The 13,512-nt window shown below is 30.0% G+C and overlaps 1 protein-coding gene across 1 annotated transcript in view; it reads left to right on the top strand.

Moving 5' to 3' along the window:
• Positions 1-1,242: 1,242 nt before the first annotated feature.
• The window catches only part of LOC142317963 (uncharacterized), a 212,881-nt gene continuing 200,611 nt past the window's right edge, over positions 1,243-13,512 (top strand). Inside the window, exons 1-2 of the mRNA XM_075354495.1 lie at positions 1,243-1,365; positions 9,514-9,663. Coding sequence (XP_075210610.1) covers positions 9,514-9,663 — 150 coding nt within the window. The 5' untranslated portion in view covers positions 1,243-1,365. The remainder of the gene's footprint in view (positions 1,366-9,513; positions 9,664-13,512) is intronic.

The following is a 13,512-nucleotide window of genomic DNA, read 5'->3' on the forward strand; positions in this document are numbered from 1 at the left end:
AACACAACACCAACAAAGATACGATAATCATGATGATGAAGATGATATTAAAAAAGAAGATACAAAAGAGTTGTGGGAGGAGATGAACCGACACCATCAGTTATCAGAAGACTAGCATTTGAGAAGGGTTAGTGCAAGAGTATATGTTGGATGCCATTAGAGACGTAGAAAATAACATGGATAGCGTGTACGCTGTACACTTTGATGGAAACGAACTGAAGATTGGAAGCTGAAGAAATGGGTCATCATCCAACCATTGAAAAATTTCAACACGGCATTTGAAACAAAAAACAATATACCAACACGTCTGCTTACTGTCTCATCTTTCATGATACTATCGTCATGTACACACCGTTTATGAGAATAGGGGAAACGGTTATGTAATGTGGGAAATAACTGATAAACGATCACAACAAAACTTTAAATGCGTATGATGAAATGTAATTATGACGAATTAGAAGAACGTTAATCAGACCTCATTCGGCATGAAAGGACTTATTAAGTATCCCGACTTCCTTGGCAACTGTGATGAGTTTATAATTAAAGAACTTGCTGTTGTAGATATTACATAACAAAATAAAAAATAAATAAAAAATAATAATACGAGTATTTTATAGTAGGCCTTCTGGGGAGAGATTTCAGTCGTTAATAAAAAAAAAATTCAACGCGCCGTGGTTGGAATTACGTATCCACCACCGCGTGGGTGGTGTGGATACGTAACCAATCAAATTTAAAAGACACCTAATGTTTAATTTTTTTCACAGTTTATCATTGGATGTAGATATATCATATCGGTGTGGTTGAATCGATTTTTCCTGGGTCATCGTGGACATGCAAAACATCTAGTTCATCCCGAACACATGCGGTATGTGTTCTATTCTCCTAAATAATATTTTGTCTAAGAAAAGAATGATAACCAATTTTCAAAATAAATTTTGAGACAGATTTCTGTTTTCAAACAGCGTGTTGTATGCGTGAACAGTGTTCAATATAAATATTAACTAAATCATGAAAAATACTAAGACGGAGTGGGTTTTGATTTAACTACAGCGCGGTTTGAGATTTATTCGGACAAGAAAATCATTTATTTAAAAACAGTAATTTAAATATTTTGTGAATAAAACTGAAAGGGGGGTTGAACAAGTTAAATGGAATACAGTTAAATATTTACTAGAAAAGTTTTTTTTTCAATTTGGATCCTACAAGATAAATTTGTTGAAATTGAGTGTTGGCATGACTGATCGGAATTAGAAGTTGTGTATTTACATTGCAAGTTGTGTTTAGTAGGTTATGTTTAGTAGTGTTTAAAAATTAACAGCAAATTTGTGAAACTAAGTTTCAATAGAATATTTATTACATTTTATTGTGAGTAATGTTTTCTGTTTTTAGATACGTAGATATCGAATCTGTAATATTAAATGATAAAATAATCTGTTTTAGATATTGAATCTTGACCCACCGGGTTGGTCTAGTGGTGAACGCGTCTTCCCAAATCAGCTGATTTGGAAGTCGAGAGTTCCAGCGTTCAAGTCCAGGTAAAGCCAGCTATTTTTACACGGACTTTAATACTAGATCGTGGATACCGGTGTTCTTTGGTGATTGGGTTTCAATTAACCACACATCTCAGGTATGGCCGAACTGAGAATGTACAAGACTACACTTCATTCATACTCATACATATCATCCTCATTCATCCTCTGAAGTATTATCTAAACGGTAGTTACCGGAGGCTAAACAGGAAAAAGAAAGAAAGAAAGATATTGAATCTTAAGTCATAATTTTTCTATAGTTTCTATACATTCCGTATCATAGATATTCATAGTGGGTTGTGTACATTTTGAAGGGGAAGTTATTAAGGAAAAACTCAGCCAAGGAGCCCTCTCTGATATCCCTTTCATTGTGTATCTTGTACGTTAAGCGATTAAAATTGGTCTGGTCAGTGTAATGTTAATTCATTGTATTTGTCGGAGGCCGCTTGTGATATCTTATTCCATTTGTAGTCATTAGTAATTAACGAACGTTAAATAACAGTACAATAATTGTATAAATGTTAACAAAATGCAGTCATGTTCAATGAAAAGAATAAATTTCTTTTCTTCCACAATCGCAAGATAACCCTAGAAAACCTTTAGTTTGTCAATATGTTATTGTTTAAGTAATCATGGTAGGTGTAGTTATGAGATTATATTAAAGTAGCAAAGGTTTCAGTGAACCACATCAGTGACTTTGTTTTTTTTTGACTGCTGTAAAGGTCATAGTTTGACTATGAAACTGGATTCAGTATCCAACCTCCAATTCAGTAATCTTTACACAAAGGATATGAAGAATTGCTGCTATTTTCTATGACTTGTAATGGATTCTATCCTAATATTACATCTCTAAAAGTTTTTAGATATCATTTTCTATTAGTTGTAGTATTTGTAAATGCTTTTAGATAAAATCAGTTTCACAACTCAATGAAAAGAAGAATTTTATTCAACAGCTGATGCATTTTATTGTTTACATTGAGTGTTTGGTAAAAAGCTACTTGTGATACAGTTTTGAATGCATTGTATTTAGAATAGAGTGATTAAGTATCCAAATATACTTAGATAACAGGGAATAAATATTTTATTTTGATCAATACATAAAATATATTTAATAAAGTATCACATTAATGAAATGGTGAAGATCTAGACAATTCTTCAGTGAAGAAGATTATTTCTACACAGTATACCAAAGTATTTCTGTATATTTTACAAAATTAACAAAGAAGTTTCATAATTAAATTCTGTACAAATATTATAATCTTCTTACTACTGTTTGTAGTTTTTAACAAACTTTTTTAACAAAGTATACTAAAATCATATAGACTGAAGCTTCTTCAAAAATGTAAGCATTTTCTTATTTAATTAATAACTTTTTTCAGTGAATTTTTTACTCTTATCAAGTTTTATTATTGTTGACATTTGTTCCATGTATGAAACGAGTGAGCAAATGTTTGTTAAAAATCAAATAAAAAATAACATCTTTTTATTGAAGGCAGAAATTATTATTTAGGAAAACAAAACTTTTACTTGATTGTCTACTCTCAAACTTTTATTTTGTCTGAGGATTTTAATTCATATAAGATTATAATTTATGGTTTAAAACAAAGTTAGTATTTATTCTAGATTTGGTTTGAGTTGTGGCAATTGTAGTTAAGAGTCATTTCATTTGAAGTATCCCAAAAAAACAAGCTGGTTGCTTGACCAATTAAAAAAAAAAGGTGAACTTACCCGCTTGTTTCCTACATGTTTCAGGACCTTAAAACTGTTTTTTTAGTTTTTAATTTAAGCAGTTTACTTGTGGTGGCCATTTTTGTTTAGGTGTGCACACCTATTTTTATGATTGTAAGGGAAGGGAAAATACTAAAACTAAACTAAAAACCTATTGGTCCTGGAAGGATGATACAAAAAGCAATTTAATCATATTTTCTCAAGGTTAAAGATTGATGCAGTGGTTTATGTACCGATTTCTCTTCTTTCTATGAGAAAATTACCAATAAAGATGAAAATGAAGAACGTGAAATTCCACTTTTGGTAAATTTTTTTCAAGAAGCAAGAAGAGTTATACACAGCTTGAATTTTTTTGTATGTAGTTAAATGTTAGTAGTTTTACCATAAATAATATTAATGGTGATGTACTTACGTCTACATTTTTACTAACTAGATGTCAACAGTCCTAAATCCAAAATTTCAACATTCTCCTGCTAATCGTTTTTGAGTTATGTGAGATACATATGTACATACAGATGTCACGCTGAAACTAGTAAAAATGGATTCCAGGATGGTCAAAATGGTTATTTCTGTTGAAATCTGAAAACCAAAATTTTTTACCATCATAATACTTTCTTTACTTTGTACAAGGAAGTAAAAAACTGAAAAAAGTATCCAAGCCATTTTAGCATCCAGAGGCAGAAAAGAAGTCCAGTTTACCTCTCATAGTCTGCAAGAATGAGTGACATTTAATCTCTGAATATAAATAATATAATGCTGGCCCCCAGATAAATGACTAGGTGAAAACAACTCAAAAAATTCCTTATATGCACTTTATTATTGGGTCAATCCATTTGAAGTGTCTCAAAAAAACATAAGCTGGTTGCTTGACCAATTCAAATAAAATTGAAACTTATTCACTTGTTTCCTACACGTCTCATGACATTAAATATTTTTTTAAAATTTTTTATTTAAGCAGTTTACCTGTTGCAGCCATTTTTGTTATGGTGCACACACCTATTTTTGTGATTATAAGGTTTTGCGGAAAAAATCATAACTAAAAAACTGTTGGTCCTGGAAGGATGAAACAAAAAGCAATTTAATCATATTTTCTCAAGGTAAAAGACTGGTGCAGTGGTTTATTTACGTTTCTCTCTTCTTTCTATGAGAAAATTATCAATAAAGTTGAACATGAAAAACTGTGAAATTTCACTTTTGGTAAAATTTTTTCAAGAAGCAGGGAAGGCATACACAGTTTAAATTATTTTTTTATATTTAGGTACATGTTAGTAGTTTTACCATAAATAATTTTAATGGTGTTGTACTTACCTCTACATTTTTATGAATTTTTGAAAAATTAAAAAAAAAAAAATTAAAATTTTGGCTTCAAATAACTCTGATGGGGCTACTGATAAAAACCTCTAAATCTGGACAACTTGCAATGCTTTTATAGATATTTATGGCAAGTAAAACAGTTTATTGTGTGTTGTACTAATAAAAAAAGTTATAACCTCTCAAAAATCATTAAAAACTTGTTAAAAGTGATACCATTTTGACTCGCTAAATAAGTGCTCCAAGGAGGTTTCTTTTGTTCTTTGCACCTTACATTTTTTATATTTAGCCTGTATGTTGTTGAAGTTGACGTTTTCAGTATTTTTAAAATAGTTTTTTTAAATTATTAATGATGGGTCGTAATTTAATGAAAACTTAACCAATACCAGGAACATAATACAAATTTGATTCAAAAATTCTTGTAAAACTTACCCAAACAGAAATTTCTATGAGTAGTTTATATCTTTTTTCAGAAATTCATTTTTATTCTTATATTGGTTTATTTTTGTAAACACTATCGAATAAAAAAAAATTTTAGTAAAATTTTAATTATTCTTCAATGAAATAGGGATATTCCATTTTAATTCAATAAATTTTCAAAAAAATTTTATTCAACATTATTTTTGATATTTGAACCCCCCCTTGTAGTAGCCAAAAAATATTTTTTTATATTTTCGAAAAAAAAAATTTCTCGAGTAATACATCATTTTCTAATTTGCCAATGGGTAAAAAGAGCCATTTTCATCACTTTTCCCATTCTTATTTTATAACATACAGGGCTTTTTGGAACATAAAAGAGCTTTTTGGAAAGAGTAAAGGTGGAACTTCATCTTAATGTACTCAGAATTCATTTTATTACTTAACCAAATCTTGTATGTTTACTGAAGTTACATTTACAATTTTTTTTTTTTAAATTTTGGGCTCAAAATAAATAATGAAGAGCTGCTGGTAATAGGCCTATTTTTACCTTTTAACTCTTAGATACTATTAGTACTTATAAAAAAAATTGCACTGTTACCAAGTGTCCTTTATTAAAAAAAATGGCTGCCAAATCATAAGATTTTGAAAATGTCTCATTTTTGGGACCCAAAAACCACATGTGGGACAGGTAGAAAAATCTTAAATGTTTACAGCAGTAACTAATTTTTATGTAATTTAAAACCATATAAAATTTATTTTGTTACTCAAAGGAATTGATGAATAATGAAGTCATCAAAACTGTTAAAAAGTGTTCCTTATAACCGTGTACAATGTATTCAAGAAATTCACAACATATATTTTTTCAGATGATAATGTAGGCCTACTATATAAAATATTTTGATATGTCTATAATCAGATAGCTTATATTCTAGATATTTATTACTTAAAGTATGACTCATTGACACAAACTCATGTTTAATCATGGAAATGAATAGACATGCTTGGAATAAATGTTGCGTAATCCTGAATGTAAACATTGTAGAAGGCTCAGTTACTGTTTTGATTTCAATGTGATATGTTGTATTGTTGCTAGTGTTAATACTGCGGTTAGGTAATGTAACTTGTTTATAAAGTAATTTTATTAGCTGCAAATTTCTATTGTGATATCTTCATTTTTAAATTTGTTAGAGAAATTTTTATTTTAGCTGTAGAAAAACTGGGGTAAGACAAAGTAAGGTACAGTTGGTAGTTTTATAATTTATACTAACTGTATTGTTATTGTAAGAACCCTTGCATTTTCTAAAAACGAATTATGAAGTGTTCAATTGATATTCATATTGAAACAGTATGTTACAAATTGAGTTACAATAGCTCTTCAGTAATGCTTGATATTTTAGAGTTTGTCTGAACAGCAAATAACATTGATATCTTTAAGAAGTGGATGTATTGAAACAAAAAAATATTTTTACTTTTCCTAAAACTGAATATTTAGATAAATATTTTCGTATTAATGGAAAAAGTTACTCTGACTCATTTAGCTGTCATACTAAACCAGTTATGAAATCTCTTCAAAAATTATCTTTGACACTTTCAACAAGCAGTCCAAATTTAAAATTAATTCCAGGCAGAGTACTGTACAAAATGCTTAAATGCTTAATAAAATACAAAAACCACAAGGTGTTACAGAAAGCGAATCGAATGCCAAGATATACCTCAATGTGTTATAGTTGAGTTAGTGAATTAAGCTTGTTCAGCACTTGACATTTTCCCTCGTTAAGGTTCAAAAATTATAGAGCAGTGCAAAGGAACCAGTTTAAAAAAATAAAGTTACAAAAATAACTCCAAAATGTAAAACTCATTTTACCTGCTCTAAAAATAAAATTTGATTATAAAATTCTCCTTTCAACCATAATATAGAAAATGAAACATGCATGCTGTCACGTTGTGAGAAATGGCCAGGCATTAACGAAGTGCTCAGATTACTGCAAGAGAGCTGGGATGATTTTGATTCTGAAATTATCTTCAAACAGTGGGTTTCTGTTGACCGTTGTTAACTAACTACTCAAATTCTTCATTTCAAGAGCACTTATATAAATTTACTGAAAATTTAAATAATCTAAAAAGGCATCATTTTGTTGCAAAGAAACAAGCTAATTTCCTCAACATTAAAAAGGAAAAAGAGGGTGAATATATTGTCATGGAAGACTTCTCTCAAAATTTTCCTTTTGTGATACAGGATGAAGTCCAGTCATATCACTGGTCAAAAATGTATGCCGCAGTACATCCATTTCTCATATTTTAAAAAATAAGGAAAATTACAAAGCCAAAGCGACTATGTGATTAGTGAGTACTTGAAGCATGATATTACATTGTTCTTCTTCTTCCAAAAGCAAGTCATAAATAAAGTAAAAACACTGTTGCTACAAGTTAAACAATTTTTTTGTTTTTCTGATGGCTCCTCAGCCCAATATAAAAAAAAATTCATAAATTTGTGCTACCATCCAGAAGATTTTGAAATCACAGCTGGATGGCTTTTTTTTGCCTCATACCATGGAAAAGGACCATGTGATGGTATTGGTGGAATTTTAAAAATAAATGACTAAAGCAAGCCTTCAAAGGACAGTCAACAATCAAATTGTTACACCTTCTGAAATGTACAATTATTGCATAGACAATATTAAAAATATAACATTTATTTTTTGCTCTAATAAAAATGTTCAAGAGACTGAAGAATACCTCAGTTCTCGTCAGGAAATCACAACAGTACCAGAAACAAGAACCTTTCACAGTTATGTTCTAACAAGTCAGAAATGTGTTATGAAACCCACCGGGTTGGTCTAGTGGTTTAACGCGTCTTCCCAAATCAGCTGATTTGGAAGTCAAGAGTTACAGCGTTCAAGTCCTAGTAAAGCCAGTTATTTTTACATGGATTTGAATTCTAGATCGTGGATACCGGTGTTCTTTGGTGGTTGGGTTTCAATTAACCACACATCTTAGGAATGGTCGAACTGAGAATGTACAAGACTACATACACTTCATCTACACTCATACATATCATCCTCTGAAGAATTATCTAAACGGTAGTTACAGGAGGCTAAACAGGAAAAAGAAAGAAAAGAAATGTGTTATGAAAGTCCGGGAAACCTCTGAATCAGAAATATTTACATTAGTATCAGTACACAAGGACATCAATGTTTCTGATTACTTTTTAAGTTTACCAAAGCCAAAATGTAAAAATTATGTCTTCTCCTGCATATACGATGGCAGGTGGCGGTTATTCAAAGTCATTGAAGTCAAACTACATGAAAATGAAGAGGAATATCGAATACACTTTTTCCAACTGCAGAGTCCTGGTACTTCATTTAAGAATTCATTTCATTGAGGGATGATCAAGCACGGGTTCAACTGGAAAATATTTTAAAGATTCTCACGCTTTTTCTATCAACTACTGGAAGAGGACACAACATTACACCAAAAATGAATGAGGACTTAAAAGTTCTACTCAATAAAAGAATTACAGGAGCACTAAGTTATGCTAGTTAAGTTTTTAATCAAAAAGTGTACGATTTATTCATAACTTCCATTAGCAGGAGTAAAATATGGTAACAGTGAATTGAACAACTTGTTAATGTATTTGAATTGTTTATCATTTTGTAATTGACTATGTATTAATTATCAATTTATTCATTCTAATGAGTTTAGTTGTAATTTTTTATAATCTGAATTTTTGTATACATTGTTTACGGTTAGAAGAAACATTTTTTTAGCAGTTTTGTTGGCTTCATTATTCGTCAACCCCTTTGAGTAACAAAATAAATTTTATTTGGTTTTAAAATACATAAAAGGTACTAACTGGTGTAAAGATTTCAGATTTTTTCTGCCTGCCCCACATGTGGTTTTTGGGCCCCAAAAATGAGATATTTTTAAAATCTTACAATTTGGCAGCCATTTTTTTTTATAAGTACTACAAGAGTTAAATGGTAAAAAACAGGCCTGTTACTTTCAGCCCTTCATTATTTATTTTGGACCCGAAATTTGAAAAACAACAATTTGTAAGCGTAACTTCAGTGAATATTACAAGATTTGGTTATGTAACAAAATGAATTTTGAGTACACTAAAATAAACTTACATCTTTACTCATTCCAAAAGCACTTTTTGACCTCTGTATTTTGTAAAATAAGAATGTGTCAGTTCATGGAAAAAGTGATGAAAATTTGCTGTTTTTACCTCTTGGAAAATTAGAAAATGGTCTATTACTCAAGAAAAACTTTTTTTGAAAATATAAAAATATGGACACTACAAGGTGGATAGTTATATACCAAATATCATCAAAATCCAAAAAAATAGTAATGCAATAAAATTTTTGTAACTTTGTTGAATTAAAATGGAATACCCCAATTTATTTAAAAAATATTTATTTATTTTAAAGAAAATTATAGATGTTTTAAATGTGTAAAGAAATTAATTATTTTTATGTGATTATTGACATTTGTTAATCTAATGCTATATTTTGGTTTTTATTAGATGATGGATACAGCTATTCATTGCTCTGGTGTAAATGAAGATCTGTTGTGTGCTGATGTAAAAGTAGAAATCAAACAGGAAGAAATCAAGGAAATAGAATGTTTGTTTTTACCCATTAACCAGGCAGAAGATTGTTTGACAGGTGTTAATGTAAGTACTTTTAATTTTTTAGGTCATAATTTTCGTTGAGCTACATTTCTTGATAACATGACCTTTTTAGGTGTATTTTTGTGTGCGAGTGATGAAAGATTATAATCTAATAAACTTTATTTAATATCATCATTTTTTAACTAAAGCTGTACATTTGCCTGCAATACATGTCCGGGGTTATATTGTGCTATATTTGAACCATTATTAAGTTAATGGCTGGATTAACTAGCACTTGTCCAGCTTATGGAGATAAAGATACAAAGCTGTTAAAAAGGCTTTGCAAGTTGTCTTTTCATATTTGGTAATGGCACTGCATCCACATAACATACAGAGTTAATAATAGGCCTCAGTAGCAGCAATGTTGCCCTTGCAGAGAGAAAGAGAAAGAGAGAGAGAGAGAGAATTATTAAAAGTACAGGAATTTTATATATAATATTTGTAAAAGTTAAAAAGAAAAACACAAGTAGCAAAAGTCCAGATGAGGTAGCTTCTGATTCCAGTATCAGTCAATTAAAAAATTGCTTACCAATTGTAATGAAAGTTATATAAAAAAAAAAAAAATGATAGATTAATTTGTTATTTATGAAACTATAAAAAGTATAAGAGTATGAATAAAATTGATATTGGTAGAAGGAAAATTAAAATATCTACAAACAATAAAATTACAATTGACTTTTTATAGAAGTAGTTGAACTAAATTCATTTATTGAGAAAATAAAAAATTAAATTTTGTACGTGAAACATAGTTAATATACTTCAGAAAAGGATTGAAGAGCAGAAAAATTCCAGATGTATAATATTATCTAAGCTGCAAGGCAGACACCAGTAGACTTCATTGGCAAAGGAGAGCTATTCTAAATGGCGCCTTGATTAAGCTGTTCTTCCCAAATATGAAACATAAACAAGCAATAAATATTCTGATGTTACATAAATTCGCAGCTGCTTCTACCAGACATGGAAGACTGCAGATATCTACTTCAACAAATGCAAATAATGGTTGATCCAGTTTGCATTTGTTGTACATGTGACTGAACACAACTGAGTAATCTCACTGATCTGTCATTACAGATGATGACAAAGTTGCTAGGCTCGATTGCTAAGTTAAATAAAAAGGTTTTAGGCAAATTTAAGGACGAATGTAACGGTATTCCTATTAAAGAATTTTGGATTGAGGGCAATATTATATACTTTTACAACAAAGGAGACCACGAAAAAAGCGAAAGGAATAACAAAAAATGTCGTAAAAAAGAAATTAGATATTTTTTTTTGTCTTCAGTCGTTTGACTGATTTGATGCAGCTCTCCAAGATTCCCTATCTAGTGCTAGTCATTTCATTTCAGTATACCCTCTACATCCTACATCCCTAACAATTTGTTTTACATATTCCAAACGTGGCCTGTCTACACAATTTTTCCCTTCTACCTGTCCTTCCAATATTAAAGCGACTATTCCAGGATGCCTTAGTATGTGGCCTATAAGTCTGTCTCTTCTTTTAGCTACATTTTTCCAAATGCTTCTTTCTTCATCTATTTGCCGCAACACCTCTTCATTTGTCACTTTATCCACCCATCTGATTTTTAACATTCTCCTATAGCACCACCTTTCAAAAGCTTCTAATCTTTTCTTCTCAGATACTCCGATCGTCCAAGTTTCACTTCCATATAAAGCGACACTCCAAACATACACTTTCAAAAATCTTTTCCTGACATTTAAATTAATTTTTGATGTAAACAAATTATATTTCTTACTGAAGGCTCGTTTCGCTTGTGCTATTCGGCATTTTATATCGCTCCTGCTTCGTCCATCTTTAGTAATTCTACTTCCCAAATAACAAAATTCTTCTACCTCCATAATCTTTTCTCCTCCTATTTTCACATTCAGTGGTCCATCTTTGTATAAATTAGATATAACATTATAAAAATGTTTGGAGAATGTAGGTAATGTTACCTGTTACCTGTAAAGACCTATATGTTTAAATGAAACTGATGTGTTTTAAAACCATGGTTGATACTAACCGTAAACAAACTCGCAATAAGCAGTCACGATTATAACCGTGTTGCAATTATCAAAATAGTAACTACCTTGGGAACATGTCGATACCCCTAAAGAACTGAAACGTTAATTTGACATAAAAATTTACATAAATTATTTTCAGTTGCTTTTTTCTTTTCAGTTAAACATGAATTTGAAATCAAATTATCTTAATAGTAGAGCAAATAAACCACTGTCCTTGGTGGCATATTTCTGTTCAGAGGTAGTAAGAAATATAGTGTAGCAGAAGATGAATTAACGATGAATTAAAACACTTTTTGTTATTAGATAAAAACAAATTGAATTTTTTGGTAAATATTTTCAGTGAATTTTATTATGAAGTGGAACCAAATCCTCGAATAAGTTTTTATTATTTAAACAATATCTTTTTCATTTAACACTATTAGGTTTAAAGAAATGGTGGATGAATATATATGTATGGATTCTTTTAGAACCTTTTTGACGAATGATGAATGATGATGAAAATAGTTGCATATTTTCTGTTTTATGTACAGAGAATTTTTTTATGATATTTTAACAATTGTATTAAATAAAAATCATGAAAAATATAAAAATACATTTTATAACCAAGAAATAGTGAGTAGTATGATTATTTATGTGGTGAAGAGTACAAATCAGTATTATATAGAAGATATTGGTAAATGTTATTATTGGTAAATTATATGTACTGTAAAATGTATCTATTATATGTATTGTAAATTGTATTTGTTATATTTATTGTAAAATGAGTATTATATGCATTGTAAACTGAATCTATTATATATATTGTAAACTGTTTCTTTTATATACATATATGTTGTAAAATAGAACTAGTGAAAAAATGTTTTTAAAGATTGGGTAATTAATAACTAAATAAATATTTTTTTAAATTTTAATCAATTTTCTTTCTTCTTTCTATCTTTTCCTTTATTTCTAATTAAACCTTTTTGTAATGAAGAAAAATAAATAAAACTGAGTTAAAAAATACATTTATTATTCTATAAAGTTACAACATATTTTTATATATGCTGTAATATATCAATCATATTTATATATTCAATAAGTACATTTTATTCTGTAAATCATTCTATCTGCTCTAAACTTTATTGTTGGGGTAAACATTATATTTGGTGATGAAGTTGATAAGTTGTTTTAGCATGATGTTATTGTAGCACAGCAATTCGCCTCGTTTATGGTCTTTCTTCCCGATTCTAATCACGTTTTTGAAGAACTTGTTAAACTCGTAAGTAGTACGGGAATAGGGGTACGGTCGTCAATTGGTACGGTGCCGCCATCTTGGATTCCAAGATGGCCGACCACCGCCATCTTGTATAGGTGACGTCATTCCAAGATGACGTCATTGACGCCGTAGCCTGTCACTGCCATATTGGAATATCCCTTTTCCCTTAGCGGGATATTTGAAATTCTGCAGGGATACCAACTTGAGTAAAATATTCGCTTTGAATATTATTTATAATAATTAATTCAAAGGTTGGTACCGCTGTTGATCAGCTATTGTGTACCGGTCGGTTTAATTATTTATTTAAATAAATAAATAATATTCGAAGTGAAAATAACATGGTTGGCTAGGACTCGAACCCTGTCATGACGGGACGCTACTGACTGACGCCTTAAACCAATCGGCTGCGTGACTCCCTGACGTAAAGAGTGAAAAATGTTCTATATAAGCTGTGAATCTTAACGTCATATCAGTTTGTACATTAACACACACACACACACACATATATATATATATATATACACACACACAAACACATACATACACACAAACACATACATACACACATACACATATTC

This window comes from Lycorma delicatula, chromosome 1, assembly GCF_047948215.1.
Source record: "Lycorma delicatula isolate Av1 chromosome 1, ASM4794821v1, whole genome shotgun sequence".
Taxonomy (NCBI): Eukaryota; Metazoa; Arthropoda; class Insecta; order Hemiptera; family Fulgoridae; genus Lycorma; species Lycorma delicatula.